We start from the raw sequence: 20,887 nt of genomic DNA, 5'->3' as shown, positions 1-20,887 counted from the left end.
CACTTGTCCCAGCTAGTTAGCACCTGCTGCCTTCAGTTGTGTGTCCCTTGTGCTGCAGCAGAGAGGGAAGTGCTTTAGTGAGTGTGGTGCATTTGGGTGATGTGGCTGTCATGGTTGAATGGCTGACAGTGTGTGCAAGCTGAGAGATGTGGGCATGAGGCTTGCAGCAGTGCTACTTGTGTAAGCATGGGACAAAACTAAGAATGTTGGGTCTGAGTCATGATGGATCGATGATGATGTTGGTAGGTGGGTGGATGTGGTGAATTGAGCAATGTGTGAGTCTAATGGCGCAGTTGGTGGAATATAAGATTCGGAGACACATTCTCTGACCTTGACCACTCGCATAAGATCATCGAATTTTTTACCCCCCTGCATCCAGGTTCTTATGGCTGAATCTCTGGCATTGACTACCATACTACTTGGTCTTGCTGCCTTCGCATAATTGTCTGGAGGGCCTCGTGAGCCCTGTGGATAAATCACATCTCTCCTCCTATTCACTTCCTCCAAGGTGCCCAGTGCTTTATTTGAGAACCTTGGGCATGTTGTCTCCCCTCTCGCTCCATTATTCACTCTTCTTCCTATTGCGACGCCTTTCTCAGCTGTCCAGCACCTGCTGCAGAAAGCACCTCCCCTCTAAGAAGTGCAGGTCGGCATTAGGTGGTTCAGGTTAACCTCAAGTGGTTCTAGCCTCACAGAAACTTGGGCCCCGGCTGAGGTGTGCAGCCACTCAACAGTGCTGCCTGCGCGCAGAATCAGACGAATCAGCAGGCAGCACAAGCTTGCTGTGCTTCAGAAGGATTGAGCACAGGGCTAATACCACATCATAATCTCCGCATCCGTTTTCGGCTATTGAGTTTTTCCCCCTTTATAACATGTTAAGTATCAAAAGCACTCACTTCCGTCTCCCTGCGCTCACTGCAGGGAGATTGCAAGTGACACAGGGAGCGTCAAGAAAGCTTTCAGCAGAGGAAGCAAGCCGAAAGACTGTACTCTCTTTGTCTTCTATCTCTCAACCCCCATTAGCATAACTTCACGTTACATACACATAACTTGCATCGATTTCTAGAAATAAAAATAAATTAAAATTACCTTGACTACTCCCTATTGGATTAATACAATGATTTACTGTCGTATTGTAATATTTAACCTTTGGTTTGTGTTGTGACCAGGGGAGAAGGAGTGAGCTGGCTCCTCTCTATTCAACCTCTTCAGTTGGTCATAACAAAGGTTTTTGTTTCCTTTTCACGAGGATATGCCTTTTTCAAAGCAGAATGCATTTAACTACTTATGCATTGAGCCAATCAAAGGAGGTTTAATAAAAACATGACATCACACACGCACAGTGATCAGAAATGAGGGGAGTTAAAGTCCATTAAAAAAAGTTGAGAGAATATACAGTTAAATGTCCTTTGATTTTCCTTGAGATGTAGACTTTGAATGTTGTGGCCAATTTAGGTCAGCTGGTTCCTTGGATACAGTCAGATGTAGAAGATGCTACAATCTTCAAGATTTCGGTTTGCTGGTAATTTTCTGATAGTTGACTTCTTGAACTGGTGCCTCACACCTTTTCCAAAAAGTGAGAGAGTGCAGTTTTTCAGCTTGTTTCCTCTGCTGAAAACTTTCTTGATCCTCCCTGTGTTACTTGCAATCTCCCTGCAGTGGCTGCAGGCTGATCTGTTACACTTCACCCATTGTGTATTTCTAAGGGGTTTTTAGTGGCTCTATCTGTGGCAGCCATTGTTTTAATATCCAGTACTTTTCATTTTAATGTCTCTTCCTTAGACAGTGATGAGGTTTGATGGGTCTGAAGGTTTGTGTTTTTTCACCTTCACCTCGAAGGTGGCCTTGCATTTTAAGTAGTTTGTTCCGTCTCATTTTAAATTGCAAAATTTCTAGTCAGTTGAAAGTTTCAAAACCAAATTTTCAAACTTAAAGAGGCATAGCCTCATGACATTTGCATGATTTGGTGAAAGCCATTAAATACTTAATTGCCACAGATCGATTGCAGAGAACCCAGTGCAGTGAAACCTCATAAAGCCACACTGATTCATATCAAAAATACTAAGCATCAGAAATGTAAAAGCTTGTTTCTACTGAGAAACAGATACAATCACACATTAATTTCTTGATCAGATTTGCATTTCTGTTGTATTTTTTGAAAAATAAATTTACAAAAGTTTTAATAATAACCTTGCACTTTGTAGATTGAAGAAATGCTTCAGTAATACATATTGTTTCAATTAATATCTGTACAACCCTAACTCCCCTTCAGCTGTGATCAACTTTTAACAAACAAAAACCTATTCTATTAAAGCTGAAAGGGCCTTTAAACAACAGGTTAAGGAGTCTAGCATAAAAGCAAAAAACTGCAGATGCTGGAAATCCAAAACAAAAACAAAAATACCTGGAAAAACTCAGCAGGTCTGGCAGCATCTGCGGAGAGGAGCACAGTTAACGGTTCGAGTCCGAATGACCCTTCAACAGAACAGTTCTGTTGAAGTCTGCTGCCAGACCTGCTGAGTTTTTCCAGGTATTTTTGTTTTTGTTTTAGGTTAAGGATTCTGTTAAGCTGTGAACAGAAACATATGTGTTAAGTGTTATTGATGTCCCTCACAGCTTCATTTCAAGGTCAAAGCATTCCAAATGGCATCATGTTAAATTCTTTCCATTGTGTTGCTCAACAGGACTCCAAAACAAATTCAGTTCTTCAAAGAAATCATCTTATTTCAAAGAAATCCCCTCCTGTTTATATTATATAGTCTAACTAATTCGCCCAGTGCTCAGCTCTTCAGGATTCTGTTCCCTTCTGAATCACAACTGTTCTCAAGACCACGCCTCCCAAATTGCAAGTAGATATCCCAAAAAAAATATTTTATGCCTTCCCAAATTCAACTTGCCACAATGCGACAACAGGTATAACATTTTTCTTGGAAAAGGTTTCTAAATGTGGACGGATAGTGATTACACTTTCACTCTGCGCCTCTTTTATGGTATTCAGGGGAAGTCAGGCTCTATTTCAGCCAAGAACAAATTGTTTGTACTTAGACCCAATCACTGCAAAATTTGGATGTTTAGCGCCAGTGTTTTGGGTGCTTTGAGAGGCCTTGGAGGTCCAAAATGGTGTCGAGGGCACTCTCACACATTTGGTAAAAGTTATACTGGAAGTGATATTAGTGTGGGGGGAGGTAACAGAGAGTGTCCACCAGGAGTATGTGGAGTAGGCAGATCATAATGTCAATCAACACATAATACTGATTTGAAGCCCGTACTGCCATTTTGGAGCTCAACACTGCAGTCAACATAGTCATGCGCGGCTGCACACATGTTCAGCAGCAGTAAGGACCACCCCTGCACCGCGCCCCCCCATTCACTCCCCACACTAAAGAGGCCAGAATTGGAGGAGTGCAGGGATCTCGGAGTGTTGTACGCTGGAGAAGTTTACAGATATAGGGATAAGATGAAATTAGGATCGAGTTGAAAACAAGGATGAGAACTTTAGAACTGATGTGTTGCTGGACTGGGAACTAATGCACACATAACTAGAAGGGGCAAGATTAACATTAGCTACTTTCAAGAAAGATTAGAAGTTAGGGGAAACTTTTTTCCCCCATGTTGAAGTAGAAGCATAATTCCAGCAAAAGCAGTTGATATTGAGAAACAGGTAATGTTTCGAGACCACATGACTTCTGAAGAAGAGTCATATGGACTTGAAACGTTAACTCTGTTTCTCTCTCTACAGATGCTGTTAGACCTGATGAGTTTTTCCAGCATTTCCTGGTTTTGTTGTGCTGAATAGGACAGCATGGTTCATGTGCTACTGAGACTAGGGGATTTGTTATATGAATGATAATAGGCTAGAGAAAAATAGTGAAGCTGTGATGATGAATGATTAGTTTGGACTTTTACTTGGTTACCATTGGGGATAAGGAATTTTTTTTTTTTTATTCGTTCCTGGGATGTGGGCGTCGCTGGCTAGGCCAGCATTTATTGCCCATCCTTAATTGCCCTGAAGAAGATGGTGGTGAGCTGTCTTCTTGAACCGCTGCAGTTCTTTTGTTGTAGGTACACCCACAGTGCTGTTAGGGAGGGAGTTCCAGGAGTTTGAACCAGCGACAGTGAATGAACAGCGACATAATTCCAAGTCAGGATGGTGCATGGCCTGGAGGGGTGTTTGCAGGCGGTGGTGTTCCATGTGTTACGGACAGGAGAGAGACAGTCAAACTGCACTGGTTTCTTCTTAGCCCCTGTCCATAAGCAGAACGTGTTTTGAATTAGTATTTTTAAAAGAATAGGCGTGTTTTCCCAATCACTTGGATTTTGTGATCCAGTTTTACAAATAATCCACAACAAAGTTCAGTTAGAAAGAAGGTTGGTTTAATTTACACATTCAAAACCCGGAAAAGGGAGTGCTCGCCACTTCTTACTCCGCACATTCACACAGTTCTTTTTTGAAGAGGTAACAGAGAAGGTTGATAAAGGAAATGCAGTTGATGTGGTGTATATGGATTTTCAAAAGGCATTTGATACAGACTTTTGAGCAAAATTCTAGGGATCTTCCGGTTGGCGAGCGGGTGGAACTCCCGACGTCACCCCGCGACATTTCCATTTTCAGGTCGGCGGGGGCGCAGCTGAGTCAGCTGCGTGCCCACCAACCCATCAAAGGCCTATTGAGGCCATTGAAAAAGTAATTAAAGTCGTTAATGGACCTGACCGTCCAACCTTAAGGTTGGCGGGCAGGTTAGGAGCCCTGGCGGGCTTCGGAAAAAGCATGAAACCTCATCCACGGGTGGGATGAGGTTTCATGAGGGTATTTAAATCTTTAAGAAAGGTTTCAATAAAACTTATAGACACGTCCCAACTCATGTGACAGTGTCACATGAGGGGACATGGCAGGGAAAGTTTTTAAACATATTCAATAAAAGTTTTAAATTGGAGCTGATCTCCCTGAGGCAGCACTTTGCTGAGCTTGCATTGTATTCAACTAAAGGCATGTCCAGTACTTGAAGAACAAGTCACAGTGTACTGTACCTGAACCACTTTATCGTCCCTTACAAGATATGAAGAGGGACAGGTAGGGAGGGATTGGGAGGAAGTGTTTCTGCTGGTTGGGTGATCTGGACTCAGAGACATGGTCTAAAATGTAGAGCCAGATGTTTCGGGAATGAATTTAGGAAACGCTTCTACCACAAAGGGTGGTAGAGGTTTGGAACTCTCTTCTGCAAACAGCAATTCGTACTAGATCCAGTATGAATTTTAATTGATATTAATAATTGATATACATTTTTAATTGATATGAATAGATTTTTATGAATCAAAGGTATTGAGGGATGTGGGGCATAGGTTGGTATGTGGAGTTTGGTCGCAGATCAGCCTTGATCACATTGAATGTTGGAACAGGCTTGAAGGCTAAATGGCCTACTCCTGTTCCTGTAGCTTGTGATTTCATTCACCCACCTTTGCCCTATATACCCCCTGATAAGTTTACATAGCAAAAATCTGTCTGAAGCTGTTACTTTTTCTGAGTTTTTGCAAATCCTTAAAGTGCTATTGCCACCTTGCTGCTCAGTATTGGTACTGCCCCCTTCTTCTTGGCAGCATTGAATCTGATCTCAAAGCTGCAACGTCAGGTAGAAGATGCAGCTAGGGAGAGCAGTAGGAACTGCACCAAGGTCACAAGATCACTTCTGTGAATTGAAGATAGGGTAGGGTTTGGAGAAGGAGGTTGTCTCTGTTCATTTGGATAACATGTGTGTCATTTTAAATGTGCCTCATTAAAAAGGATGCCCATAGTCCCCATTTTAACTCTTGGCTGGTTTGAGGCAGTTGAGTAACTGTGTGAGTTAGAGAAGCAGTCTGTGCTCGCATGCAGCAAGATCTGAACAACATTCAGGCTTAGGCTGAAAAGTGGAAGGTAACATTTGCACCACACAAGTGCCAGACAATGAGCATCTTCAACAACAAAGAATCTAACCATCTGATGTTCAAACATTAACATTGCTAAATCCCCCATTATCAACATCCTGGGGTTTTAATGAACTCTAATTAACTAAAAACTTAACGGGATCCGCCACATAAATTCTGTGGCTACAAGAACAGGCCAGAATTTGGAGATTCTACAGTGAGTAACTTGCCTCTTGCTGAAAATTAGATATTAATACACTTAGAAAAATCACAGACTCATTGAATAGGATGGCACAGGAGGAGAATCTGTGCCAATTCTTTGAAAGAGCAATCCATTTCATCCCACTTCCCCTCTATTTTTCCATATCCCTGCAACATTTTCTCCTTCAAGTATTTAACCAATTCCCTTTGAACATGTATCCACCACCCTATCATGCAGTGCATTTCAAATCATAACCACTCGTCATGTAAAATGGTTTTTCCTCTGGTTCCCCTGCCCCTGGTTCTTTCACCAGTCACCTTAAATCTGTTTCCTCAGACATTAGCAATAGTTTCTATTTATTTACTCTATCAAATCCCTTCATAATTTTAAACATCTGTATCAAATATTCTCTCAGCATTCTACGCTCGAGGGAGAACAACATTAGTTTCCCCAGTCTATCCATGTAACTATAATCTCGCATCCCTGGAACCATTTTAGTAAATCACTTCTGTACCCTTTCCCAAGTCTTCACATCCTTCCGGAAGTGTGATGTCCAGAATTGGACACGATACTCAATCTGAAGATGAACTAGTGCTTTATATAAGATTAGAATAACTTCCTGCTTTTTTAACCCTTTGCGGGTAAAATTCAGTTCTATTGTGACTATTATATGATGGCTTGAGCTTGAGTACAGCAAGGCCTGATCTGATCCAAGTTGCCATTCTTCATGTGCCGGACTAGAGTGCAAGAGTCCACTGTCTAAGTAAGGAAATGCTAGTAGGTAGTTTTTACCCGACTTGCCTAGCAGAAACCATAGTGTGGAGAGCAGAGGATTGAGGACAGAATCTTACCAGCTGTGGGCTGGTGACTTTGGTGGTGGGTTGGGAGAACATTTTGAACATGGCACGTTGGGTCAACCGTCCGACATGTTCGGCCACTGGGAAACCTTGCTGGAGGCTGGTGAGCAATGGAGGTGGCTACCTGCCTGTTGATAGCGGATAGCCACCTAGTGGCAATTAACTGGCCGCTTGGAGTGGCTACTCGGAGCTTATCAGCAGTGGATGGGCCCAACCTTAAGGGCAAAGCTCAGCAGGCCCCTAGACACAGCATCACAAAGGCATGCTGGAAAGCCAGCAAAGCCTTGCGTTACTCATTTCCCCACCGTTCTTCCTGCCCCCAGCCCAGAGCTGCATCTGTCACAAGTCTACAGCTGAGGCCACAGGGTATCCTGTGAGGACCTGACAGCTGTGGCCACAAATAATTTTAAAGTTTTCCAACATCTTCACATATGCAGATTGGGTCATGATGATCTCATCAGGACCTGACTGCAATTTCCACTAGGCAGAATGGAAGGACACAGTGACTCCCATCCGTATGGGGGACAAACTGGGTTGGAATAGGCCCATACTGGTATAATTTTTAACTTCGTTTCCCTTGTGGGATTTGGGAGTTTTTCTCCTGACTCAAAAAGGGAAATTAAACCCCCCCCCCCCACCCCCACGCCCCAACATAGACTTTCCCTCACCCAACCCCTGTCATTCCTGTTCAGGAGATCCTCCCTGCAGTGGGCTTGGTAATGGGGCGGGGGCGGGGGGATGAAATAGTGGGGAGTCAGGTCACAATGGCTCTCTGACGCATTCCCGTCATTGGGAAGTTGCCCAGAGGTGGGCCGGGTTGCTGAATGGAGGCTGGCAGCCAACTTACATCATGATGGCTCCAATTAGTGGCGATTTGGAGGGCCCGTTGGCATTTTGCAGTGGCAGAGTGCTCCTCCACCCTCCCCCCACCATACTGCTTTGAGGAAAATAACTCCCCTAGTCTGGCTCTTGGCAAGTGCGGGCTCAGGATTTTCATTTGGTCATCTTTATCTAATAATCATGAGTATTAGAGATACTTGCACACAGCAATAGCCCTCACTTTCCAATGGCTGTTCTTACAGTTGTGGTATGAATTAAAAGACGGCCAGAGATCTTGCCTTTGTGAGCGGGAGTTGACATTGAATGATCTGCATGCCAGTGAAAGGGGGTGGGGGTGGGGCGTTCACCATTCCTCCAGACAGAGCGCACATTCTGAGCAGCTGCTTCAGAACATCAAGAGTCTTTGACCCAGATGGCTCAGCTATCACTCTTTTAAGGCACATAATAACAGAATTGCACCTGTTTTCCATCAGCTATGCACTTGTACTATGAAACAGATGACAGCTTTCATTACCATGCATGAGAAAAAGCTGATGTTTTCTCAAATAGTAATGCAGGTTTATACCCCAGGTGTGACATGGTGAGTAATGGGTCACTTGCAAAGATTTATTAATGTCACGGGGCTACTTTCATGCATATGATGTGGTGCCGGCCCCACCTAATGTTTTGTCCCTATTTATGCCACTGCAGACATTCATCCTTAACCCTTACTGCCAGCCAAGGTCAGGGAAGCCATATGCTGGGGGCATTTTGTTCTTATCCTTCTTGGTGCTCATTAGCTTTGTTATGTTTTTGTTTTATCAGTTGAGTTTAATTTTTAAGGCATGTAATTCAAGTGCTTTATGTTCTGTACAGAAAACTGAGTCTGGCACCTGGCTTTTGCATTAGCATTAAAAAGAGAATCCTCTCAGCAGCAATTTAGTTCCATTGGTATCAGTAATCCCGCACTCCACCCCCTTTGTAACTATTCCAAATGTGGAAGAACTTTAAGGTTGTTGGCCAAAGAACCTGGGGCATCATTAGGAAAAGCATTTTTGTTGTTACGATCTGGAATGCACTGCCCGAGAGGTTAGTGGAAGCAGTTCCAAGAATAACTTTCAAAAGGGGATTAGAGAAGTATTGGAAGTTGAAAAATTTGTGGGAATATGGGGAAAGAGTAGAAGGGAGGGAGTAAGTGGATAGTTCTTTCATAGCACCAGGACGATAGGTCGAATGGTGTTCTTTTGTGATGCATCTTTCTATGATTCTAACAACCTGATCCTATCTACACCTGACTTGTACATGAGCACACTCTCCAAGCAGGGACAAGGTGATGTGTTAGCTGTGGTTCAGTTGGTAGCACCCTGTCCTCTGAGTTTGCAGGTTCAAGTCCTGCTCCAGAGACTTGAGCTTAAAAACCTAGGCCGACACTTCAGTGCAGTACTGAGCGAGTGCTGCATTGTTGGAGGAGCCGTCTTTTTGATGAGACGTTAAATTGAAGTCCCCACTACTTTCTAAGGTGAATGCTAACGATTCCATGGCACTATTTCCAAGAAGAACAGGGGAGTTCTCCCTGATGCCCTGACTAATATTTATCCTTCAGTCAATATCACAAAAAACATGATCTGGTCATTATCACATTGCTGTTTGAATGAGTTTGCTGTGTGCAAATTGCTGCTGCATTTCCTTCATTGCAACAGCCACCACAAGTCAAAAGTACTTCATTGGCCCTTCAAAGCTTGTAAAGGGCACTATACCAATGCAAGTGTTTCTTCTACAATTATAACCCTCTTCCCATTAACCCAGCTGAGTCCAGTTAATTCTGTCCAGAGCCTATAGGGACCCTAGCGCCTGGTTTATCTGGCTCAGTAACGAGATGTTGTGCATAAGGCTAATTAGCTGAGAGTCTCTGGGGATCTTGTTTTGGTGGCAGCGGCGAGGATGGGCAGTGCAGATGGTGTGACTATTTCCAATAAGAGACCACACAAAAAATTGGCTAACTAAGAATCTAAGTCTTCTCAGTGTTATTGGGCACTGTGAACAACACGGAATTTTAGTCTTGATTGTATTCATAATTAAGTTTCTGCATTTTGGTATTTATGTCCAGGGAGCTGACAGCCACTTTAAATTTAATCTCCGTCAGGATTTTGCCCAAAAACACAACCTGCTGCAGCAAGCTTTTTGTATTCAATTAAATAGTTTGGACATCCTTGCCATGCAAAAACATTTCATTTTCGGTTTCCTTAGTGCTAGATGTTCTTCAGCTAAGAACTAATGGAACAATAGCTTCTTATACTTGCTGAATGGCCCATTCAGAGTGAAGGAGGTGACAATCTGGGCTGAATTTTATGTGGCTCAATAGAGTGGGCTGGGAGGCATGGGGAACCAAAAAATCAGGAGAGAGGGCAGGGAGAGTGGTGCCTTCCAGCTATCTTGGCGTTCTGCCAGTGCTGGGGAAGGTAGAGGACAGATGGCCCTCCCAGCCAGTGACTAATTGCCTCACTTAAGGGGGAGGCAGTGGCGTAGCGGTATTGTCACTAGACTAGTAATCCAGAGACCCAGGGTAATGCCCCGGAAATCCGGGTTCGAATCCCACTACAGCAGATGGTGAAATTTGAATTCAATAAAGAATCTGGAATTAAAAGTCTAATGACTATGAAACCATTGTTGATTGTTGCAAAAACCCATCTGGTTCACTAATGTCCTTTAGGGAAGTAAATCTGTCATCCTTACGTGGTCTGGCCTACGTGTGACTCCAAACCCACAGCAATGTGGTTGAATGCTCTCACTCCATTCTCAAGGGCAATTGAAATGAATGAAATTGAAATAAATTAAGTCCTCTTTCTGCTGCTGCTAGCAATATGTGGGGGAGACCAGCTGGTGAACCCTGGCATTTCCCTCTGGGACCCCTGCCTGCAGCAACAGCCCCTTGTCCTTACCAACAGCCACCACCACCACCCCCCCCGACCTCTTCACTAGAGCCTGTCTGATTGGTCCTGATGATCCTGATCTCCCCACCTCCTTTACCTTATCCTGAGAGGGTATATATGCTGCTTTTCCTGACCACTGCTCCCAGTGGTACTGCTGAGACTAAGGGCTGCTTTCCCTTCAATTGGCCAGCAGCTGTGGAGGTGGGATCTTAAAGGGAGCAGCTCATTTGCCTCTAGATTACCATAGAATTCCTAAATGGTCGAGATAGTGGATGTCCCCTGCCTTCTGGGCTGTCAACAGGGCTACTGTTGCCCCAACAAAATCAAGCCTGTTGAATCGGTATTCAGCATTTATGAAATGGTTACTGCAGATTCTTTCTGCACATTCTTTGCATATGTAGGAAGGAAAATGAAATGCACGTGTTTACATATTGCTTTTCACTCAGGTTCTCCCAAAGCACTTTATAGTCAAAAGAGTACTTTTGAAATGTGGTCATTGTTGTAATGCACAAAATTTGGCAGCCAATTTATACACAGCAATAAGATAAATAGCTAGATCATCTGTTTTTAGGTGTTGGCAAAGGGTTAAATGGTGGCCAGGACTCTGGGAGAACATTGCTGCTCTTCTTCAAGTAGTGCCATGGAATATTCTGCGTTCACCTGAAAGAGCATTAAGGGGTCTTGGTTTAACATCTCATTTGAAAAATGGCACCTTCAGTAGTGCCGCACTCTCCCAGCACTACATGGGAGTGTCAGCCTAGATTATATGCTCAAGTCTCAGGAGTGAGACTTAAGTCCAGAATCCCCTGACTCAGTGTTACAACAGAACCAAGGCTGACACTTTAGCAACTTTATTTCCTTTGATTATCTTTGTTCCTGGGAAACTTGAAACGGTTCACCAGTTCTTCTGGGACCATCAAAAGGGAAGCAGAAAATGTCATAAGCAATTAGACAATGAATCAATATAAAGTCATTGCTAAGGAACTATATCTACAGTTCAGATTTTTAGACAGTCTTCATGCAGGATTGAGACTTATTATTTTCTCTAAAAAAGGAATGGATTTCCGCTACAGGTCTGTATTGGTGTGGGTTAGGCAGACTCCAGTTGAAGGGTGTTCAAATTTCTGAGATTGGCTCACTCACATAACATCAGGGGCTGATTTAACATTTCTTTTATTCATTCACGGGATGTGGGCATCACTGGCTAGGTCAGCATGTATTGCCCATCCCTAATTGCCCTTGAGAAGATGGTGGTGAGCTGCCTTCTTGAACCGCTGCAGTCCATGTCATGTAGGTACACCAACAGTACTGTTGGGGAGGGAGCTCCAGGATTTTCACCCAGTGACAGTGAAGGAACGGTGATATATTTCCAAGTCAGGATGGTGAGTGGCTTGGAGGGGAACTTCCAGGTGGTGATGTTCCCATATGTCTGCTGCCTTTGTCCTTCTAGAAGGTAGTGGTTGTGGGTTTGGAAGGTGATGTCTAAGGAGCCTTGGTGAGTTCCTGCAGTGCAATTTGTAGATGGTACACACTGCTACCACTGTGTGCCAGTGGTGGAGGGAGTGAATGTTTGTGAATGGGGTGCCAGTCAAGTGGGTTGCTTTGTCCTGGATGGTGTCGAGCTTCTTGAGTGTTGTTGGAATTGTACTAGATCAGGCAAGTGGAGAATATTCTGTCACGCTCCTGACTTGTGCCTTGCAGATGTTGGACAGATTTGGGGAGTCAGGAGGTGAAGTATTCACCGTAGAATTCCTAGCCCCTGTCCTGCGCTTGTACCCACAGTATTTATGTGGCTAGTCCAGTTCACTTTCTGGTCAATGGTAACCTCCAGGATGTTGGTACACGGGGATTTAGCAATGGTAATGCCAGTGAATGTCAAGGGGTGATTGCTAGATTCTCTCTTGTTGGAAATGGTCATTGCCTGGAACTTGTGTGGCGCGAATGTTACTTGCCATGTGTCAACCCAAGCCTGGATATTGTCCAGATTTTGCTGCATTTGGGCATTGGCTGCTTCCGTATCTGAGGAGTCATGAATGGTGTCGAACATTGTGTAATTATCAGCAAACATCTCCACTTCTGACCTTATGATGGAAGGAAGGTCATTGATGAAGCAGCTGAAGATGGTGGGCCTAGGATACTATCCTGAGGAACTCTTGCAGTGTTGTCCTGGAACTGAGATGATTGACCTCCAATAACCACAACCATGTTCCTTTGTGTTAGGTATGACATCAACCAGTGAAGAGTTTTATCCTGATTCCCATTGACTGCAGTTTTGTCAGGGCTCTGTGATGCCACACTCGGTCAAATTCTGCCTTGATGTCAAGGGCAATCACACTCACCTCACCTCTGGAGTTCAGCTCTTTTGTCCATATTTGAACCAAGAATGTCAGGAGGTCAGGAGGCGAGTGGCCCTTGGAGAACCGAAACTGATCATTAGTTAGCAGGTTATCAGTAAGCAAGAATGGCTTGATAGCACTGTTAATGACTCCTTCCATTACTTTACTGATGATCAGGAGTAGGCTGATGGGGCGGTAATTGCCTGTGTTGGATTTTTCCTGCTGTTTGTGTACAGGACATTACTGGGCAATTTTTCTATGCTGGCTAGATGCTAATGTTATAGCTGTACTGGAACAGCTTGGCTAGGGGCGTGGCAAGTTCTGGAGCAGAAGTCTTCAGTACTATTGTCGGAATATTGTCAGGGCCCATAGCCTTTGCAGTATCCAGTGCCTTCAGCCATTTCTTGATATCAAATGGAATGACCAAATTGGCTTTGATGCTGGGGACTTCCAGAGGAGGCCAAGATGGATCGTCCACTCGGCACTTCTGGCTGAAGATTCTTGCAAATGCTTCAGCCTTATCTCTTACACTAATGTGCTGGACTCCCCTATCATTGAAGATGGGGATATTTTTGGAGCCTCCTCCTCCAGTGAGCTGTTTAATTGTCTGCCATCTTTCACGACTGGATGTGGCAGGGTTGCAGAGCTTAGATTTGATCTGTTGGCTGTGGAACCACTTAGCTCTGTCTATCACTAGCTGCTTGTGCTTTTTGACATGTCAGTAGTCCTGTGTTGCAGCTTCACCATTAAGGTTGATAGCTCAATTTTAGATGCGCCTGGTGCTGTTCCTGACATGCCCTCCTGCACCCTTCATTGAACCAGGGTTGATCCCTGGCTTGATGGTAATGGTAGAGTCGGGAATATGCCAGGCCATGATGTTACAGATTGTAGTTGAGTACAATTCTGCTGCTGCTGTTTGCCCACAGTGCCTCATGGTTGCCCAGTCTTGAGTTGCTAGATCTGTCTGAAATCTATCCTATTTAGCACAGTGGTAGTGGCACACAACTGAGTAAAGGGAACACACTATTGGCAAGAGCAGTACGTTGTGTAAAACTAACATTTAAACAGAAAAGAAGATTAAAGGTGACTGTGGTAGTATAAGGGTATATGTGGGACTGAGTACAGTACTGTTCATACAGCGATGTAAGAGAGTGACTGCCCCTGACATCAAGGCCGCATTTGACCAAGTGTGGCATCAAGGAGCCCCAGCAAACCTGGAGTCAATGGGAATCAGGGGGAAAACTCTCCACTGGTTGGAGTCATACCTAGCACAAAGAAAGATAGTTGTGGCTGTTGGAGGTCAGTCATCTCAGCTCCAGGATATCACTGCAGGAGTTCCGCGAGGTAGTGTCCTCGGCCCAACCATCTTCAGTTGCTTCATCAATGACCTTCCTTCTAATCATGAGGTCGGAATTGAGGACCTTGGGAACACCGCTATCTGGAAGTTCCCCTCCAAGCCACTCACCATCCTGACTTAGAAATATATTGCCATTCCTTCGCTGTCGCTGGGTCAAAATCCTGGAACTCCCTTCCTAACAGCACTGTGGGTGTACCTACAACACATGGACTGCAGTGATTCAAGAAGGAAACTCACCATCACCACCTCAAGGGAAACTAGGGATGGGAAGTAACTGCTGGCCCAGCCAGTGAAGCCCACATCCTGTGAATGAATAAAGGAAAAAATAACGTGACTTGTACCTAGGGGTCAATCTAGTGTTGAACTGAGCCATATGTATGAGCAAGCATGGAGACAGCTCCTAGTTTGAAGCCTTCACTGTGTAACTCTTTTGGAGTTAAACAATTAAACTAAATTAACAAAATAAGCGATAAAGCAATCACAGCCCCTAATTCAGGTCAGTTGTAAAACTGAGGACAAAGTTTAAAGGAAACTTACAAACTTTAAACCAAAATGTGATTAAGGGGGTCAATAAAACACCCCAGTCCCCGCGGTGCCCACCGAGCAGCCTTCACTGTGTAACTCTTTCGAGTTAAAACAATTAAACTAAATTAACAAAATTAGGGATAAATCAGGCACAGCCCCTAATTTAGGTCAGCTGTAAACCAAGAACAAAGTTTAAAGGAAACTTACAACTTTAAACCAAAATGTGATTAAAGGGGTCAATAAAACACCCCAGTCCCCGCAGTGCCCACCGAGCAGCCTTCACTGTGTACATGTACATAGTTTTTATAGTTACTAAATACACACAGTTAATCTATTTAAGATTAATTAAGATTTCGCTAAGACCAATGAGTGGTATCCAGCACCCTACAACAACTGCCAGCTTAGGGAAGAATAAAACCTGGGAAGGTTCAGAATTTCTTGTGGAGAGAACGGGCCAACAAAGGATTGAAATATTGCAGGTTTGATGTATTTATTGGCAGAGTTTTGTCTGGCAGTGGTGGCTCTGATGATGGGCCAGAAAACCAAATGGAGGGCCACCAGCTCTTCAATCTCAGCAGCGCCACTGAGTGCGGTGGTCACTGCTGGAACTGTGTCCAGCCTGGAGAAGCAGCATGGATGCTGCCCTAGGACCTGGGGAAGTGGGGTAGGGGTTGCTGGGGCCAGTCAGGCAGGCCTCAGCGAGTGGGGTGGGTGGGGGAATGTGGGGGTTTGTGATGGGGGATGGGCCTGAGCATGAGGGAGAGGCATTTCTGCAGGCGTGACCTTTGCCACTGAGGCCCCATTGTGGGCCACAGAGTGCCTGATCAGGAGGGCCCCTTCCATCACAAGTCCAGAGGGAGGTTGCCATATTTCACTGGGTGGTCTCCTCATGTGGCAGAGGGCCCATAAGTGGCCCTAAATTGGTGACTTAAGGGCTTTAATTGGCCTCTGGGTGGGAGGGTCGTTCTCTGGGACTGATAACATTTTGGGGCATTGAGAAGGTGAAGGACACTCTTACACCCCCTTCTTCCTCGTCTCCTCTTCCAATCCTCTGGTGCCATCATCTTATAACTCATTCCCGAGGGCCCCCACTAAATTCCACCCCATCTGTGTCCTTTAAAGCAGCCAATTCCACAGTCTGTTCCCTAACAACCCTTGGATATCCATTTAACTGTTTTTTAGAGACAAGATCCCAAACATAGGGGCAGTAGTGCATGGGAATTGCTAGTATTTGATAAATAGTTACCCACCTGGAAATAATGCCTGGAATGCCTGGAACATCACAAGATGCTTCACAGGAGCATTATCAAAAAGAAAAACTTAGACACTGGGCCACATAAGGTGACATTAGGATAAATGCCCAAAAGCTTGGTCAATGTGGTATGTTTTAAGGAGAAGAGAGAGTGGAGGTTGAGGGAGGTAATTCCAGAGTTTAGGGCATAAGCACTTGAAGGCATGCAACCTGGAGAGACAGTGGTTACGTGGTACTGTCACTGGGACGAGTAATCCAGGGAACAGCAGTAGCTAATGGAATTTAAATTCATTTAATTAAAAGCAAAATCTGGAATTGAAAGCTGGTTTCATTCATGTGATGCCCATCCCTAATTGCCCTTGTTTAGAGGGCATTTACGAGTCAACCACATTGCTATTAGCCTGGAGTCACATGTAGGCCTGACCAGGTAAAGACAGCAGATTTCCTCCCCTAAAGAGCATAAGTGAATGACAGGGCTGTTTACAACCATCAGCAATGGTTCCGGTGGTCATCAGCAGACTTTTAGTTCCAGATTTTTATTGCATTCAAATTTCACCGTCTGCTGCGGTAGGATTTGAACCGTGGTGCCCAGGGGATTACCCTAAGGCCTGTGGAATACTGGCCCAGTGACAATACCGCTACGCCACCACCTGATGTAAAAGCCCATCTGGTTCACTAATGCCCTTCGGGGAAGGAAATCTGCTGTCCTTACTGGGCTGGCCTACATGTGACTCCAGACCCACAGCAATGACTCTTACCTGCTTTCAAAGGGAAATTCAGAATGGGCAACAAATGCTGGCCTTGCCAGCGATGCTCACATCTCATGAGTGAATAAATAAAAAACAATGGTGGAGAAATGAAATTCGGGGACGTGTAAGAGGTACGAATTGGAGGAATGCAGGAATCTCGAAGGCTTCTAAGTGCACGGAAGGTCAGGTTCAGAGAAGCAGACATAAATGATGACATCTAGAGCAGCTGGTTCCACAATTCCTTTTCAACAATACAGTCCCAGTAAAAATCTTTGCAATAGTTTTCTTGTTTTGAATTGAAAGGGAGTAAGTCATTAAAGTGGCTGGAATAACATCTGAAAGTAAATGGCAGATTGTGTTCTGGCACAATGCATTTATGTCACTTTCTGACTGGAAGGCATTGGCAAGTTACCCAATACAATTTAGAGCACAGTCTTTTAAACATCACAATATACTGAGCATTACTCATTTTTAACTGTACAATTAATATTACATACATGGGATTCTCAGATTTATTGACATTGAATAAAGAATTTTTGGTTATGAATGTCACCAGCAAGTCTGGCATTTTTGGCCCAACATTAGTTATGCTTGAGAAGCTTGTGGTGCGTCATCTTGAACCACTGCAGTACTGAAGATACTTCCACAGTGCTGTTAGATAGAGTGTTTCAGGATTTTGACTCAGATCATGAAGGAACAGTGACATGTGTCTAAGTTGGGATGGTGTGTGACTTGGAAGGGAACATGGATGCTATGATGTTCCCATGCACCTACTGCCTCTTGCCTTTTTAGGTGGTGGAAGTCATAGACTTACCATGACTCCTTAAACAGCACCTTCCAAATCCTTGACCACTACTATCTAGAAGGACAAGGGCAGAAGGACATGGGAACACCACCACCTGGAAATTACCCTCCAAGCCACTCACCATTCTGACTTGGAAATATATCACTGTTCCTTCACTGTTGCTGGGTCTACGGAGCAGTTTGAGAGCTGCTGGGCTCTGTTTAATTAACAGCCAACCTGGTGAGCTTACGATTCTGACTGGCTTATACTGCAGTATCCCTAACAAAACTGGAATCAATCGGAATCAAGGAGAAAACTCTCCACTGGTTGGAGTCATACTTAGCACAAAGGAAGATGGTTGTGGTTGTTGGAGGTCAATCATTTCAACTCCAGGACATCACTGCAGGAGTTCCTTATGGTAGTGTCCTAGGCCCAACCATCTTCAGCTGCTTCATCAATGACCTTCCTTCCATCATAAGGTCAGAAGCGAGGATGTTTGCTGATGAATGCACAAAGATCAGGACCATTCGCAACTTCTCAGATACTGAAGCAGTCCATGTCCAAATGCAGCAAGGTCTGGAAAATATGCAGGCTTGGTCTGACAAGTGGCAAGTAACATTCATGCCCCACAAGTGCCAGGCAACGGCCATCTCCAACAAGAGAGAACTTAGCCATCGCCCCTTGACATTAAATGGCTTTACCATTGCTAAACCCCCACTATCAACTGGAGGTTACCATTGATAAGAAACTGAACTAGACTAGTCATATAAATACTATAGCTACAAGAGCAGGTCAGAGGCTGGGAATCCTGTGACGAGTAACTGACCTCCTGACTCCCCAAAGCTTGTCCACCATCTACAAGGCACAAGTCAGGAGTGCGATGGACTCCACTTGCCTGGGCGAGTGCCGCACCAACAACACTCAAGGAGCTTGACATCATCCAGGACAACACAGCCTGCTTGATTGGCACCACATCCACAAATATTCACTCCCTCCACCACCAATACACAATGGCAGCAGTATGTACCATCTACAAGATGCACTGCGGGAACTTACCATAGCTCCTTAAACAGCACCTTCCAAATCCTTGACCACTATTATCTAGAAGGACAAGGGCAGCAGACACATGGGAACACCACCACCTGGAAGTTCCCCTCCAAGCCACTCACCATCCTGACTTGGAAGTATATCGGCGTTCCTTCACTGTTGCTGGGTCAAAATTCAGGAACTCCCTGCGGTTCAAGAAGGTAGCTCACCACCATCTTCTCAAAGGCAATTAGGAATTGATAGGCACTAGAGGGTGCAGAGGAGATTTACCAGGATGCTGCCTCGGCTGGAGGGTCTGAGCTACGAGGAATGATTGGATAGGCTGGGGTAGTTTTCCTTGGAGTAGTGAAGGTTGAGAAGGGACCTGATAGAGGTGTATAAGATATTGAGGGGCATAGATAGAGTGGATAGGAAGGCACTTTTTCCATTAGTAGAGGTAAGAGGTAGAAGGCTAAGAGGGGAGTTGAGAAATTATTTCACCCAGAGGGTGGTGGGAGTCAGGAACTCACTGCCTGAAAGGGTGGTTCAATCAGAAACACTCAAAACATTTAGGAAGTATTTAGACAGTCACTTGTGTTGCCATAGCCTTCAGGGCTATGGGCCAAACGCTGGAAAATGGGATTAGTGCAGTCAGATCTTTGTTGACCAGCATGGACACGATGGGCTGAATGGTCTCCTTCTGTGCTGTAAAAGTCTGAGACAATGAAAGCCGGGGTTGCCAGCAACACGCACATCCCATGAATGAATAATTAAAAAAAAACAGACTCGATAACCTACTTTAATTTTATTCTTTCACATAACAGACATCGAAAGGAGTTCTACCTCGGTTTTTCAGCAGCATAGAAAAACTTATTTTAACTTATGAGGAACCAGGCCAAGGTACCGTTGCACCATTACTGCATCCAGTGGAATATAGAACATACAAAACCCGAAATCAGAATGAAGGTGAGAAAGGTAAAATGTGTATGTGTCAATATAATTTATTCTATTATCTAGAGGTAGGTATATTATTTGTTTTGATGAACCAATGGCTTTCAGGTTTAAGAAGGTCGTGGAAAAACTAACATTTATTTGATGCTGTCATATTTCTGAAACTCGTTTGTTTTTGCATAGAAAGGGTCAAGATATTAATGACCTGAATTTTTAGACTATGCTCCCTAACTCTATCCTCCCTATGATTCCTCAACTAATGGAATTTTTTTCTCTCTACCTGTTCCACTTAACATCTTAAATTTCGATTAAGAGGTTCAGGGGCATCCGATTGCCTCTCTGCAGCCCAAGAATAGTTAGTGTCAAACCCTGGATGTTTGAGCACAGGTTCTCAGCTTCAGGACAATGTTTTCCAGCAGCTGCTACTCAATCTTAGCTTCCTCATCAGATGAACATCCACCCTTAGTTTGATGGAAGGGCCTAATCAAGATAGTTTGCAGTGCGCCAGCCACTTTGATGTTCTAGATTTCCAAGTTCAAGGCATGTGTATAGGCAGCTGCTTAGTCCAAGTCACCATGCAAGAGGCTTAAAGGCAAAGATTTGTGCCCACTCTGAGGTTGATTCCACCTCCTGAGATTACTGGAGGCAGGAACACTCCTTCCCTGCAATCGCTTCTCCTTTTCACCGCAAATTCACCTCACAGTTTCATCCTGGATGTTGCACATGGACCAGCAGAAGCCCTTCTGTCACATGCCTAGAAATTCTAAACCATGAAGGGGAATGGATTTGGATGCAGTTTATTATGCCATATTGGGGCTTTGTTGGTATAGTTGCTGGAACTGCGGAGAGGCAGTTATGCACCCAATGACTTGCAGTACTTATCATTCTCCAAAGTATTCAGACTTTTAAAACCTAAGCTTTTTGCCATTGACCTGGAATCCTTGATTTATCTCCTTGTCTCTCCTACACTTTTTAAATCTTAATGGTGATGAGTCTAGCTACACCCGCGTTTATGCCCTGAGTCTATCTGGAGTTCGACGCTGAAATGGAAAAGAACTTCATTCTGATCACTGATATTTTACACTTTAATGAGCACAAGAATAAAATGTTCAAAAGGGAGCAAAAAAAACTAATGGCCATAAAAGAATGTCAGACTGTGTAATGGCATATTGCAATTTTCTTTTATTTGATATAAGCC

At 44.3% G+C, this 20,887-nt stretch overlaps 1 protein-coding gene across 2 annotated transcripts in view; it reads left to right on the top strand.

Moving 5' to 3' along the window:
- The window catches only part of LOC121284428 (SH2 domain-containing protein 1A-like), a 60,302-nt gene that overhangs the window by 17,484 nt on the left and 21,931 nt on the right, over window positions 1–20,887 (top strand). Inside the window, exon 3 of one of the 2 annotated variants that reach the window (XM_041199886.1) lies at window positions 19,563–19,704. In XM_041199886.1, coding sequence (XP_041055820.1) covers window positions 19,563–19,704 — 142 coding nt within the window. Of the gene's footprint in view, window positions 1–19,562; window positions 19,714–20,887 lie in introns of both variants that reach the window. The other variant, XM_041199885.1, reaches the window with a different exon arrangement.

The sequence above is a fragment of the Carcharodon carcharias genome, chromosome 11 (assembly GCF_017639515.1).
Source record: "Carcharodon carcharias isolate sCarCar2 chromosome 11, sCarCar2.pri, whole genome shotgun sequence".
Classification (NCBI taxonomy): Eukaryota; Metazoa; Chordata; class Chondrichthyes; order Lamniformes; family Lamnidae; genus Carcharodon; species Carcharodon carcharias.
This window is presented reverse-complemented; position numbering and strand designations above follow the sequence as displayed.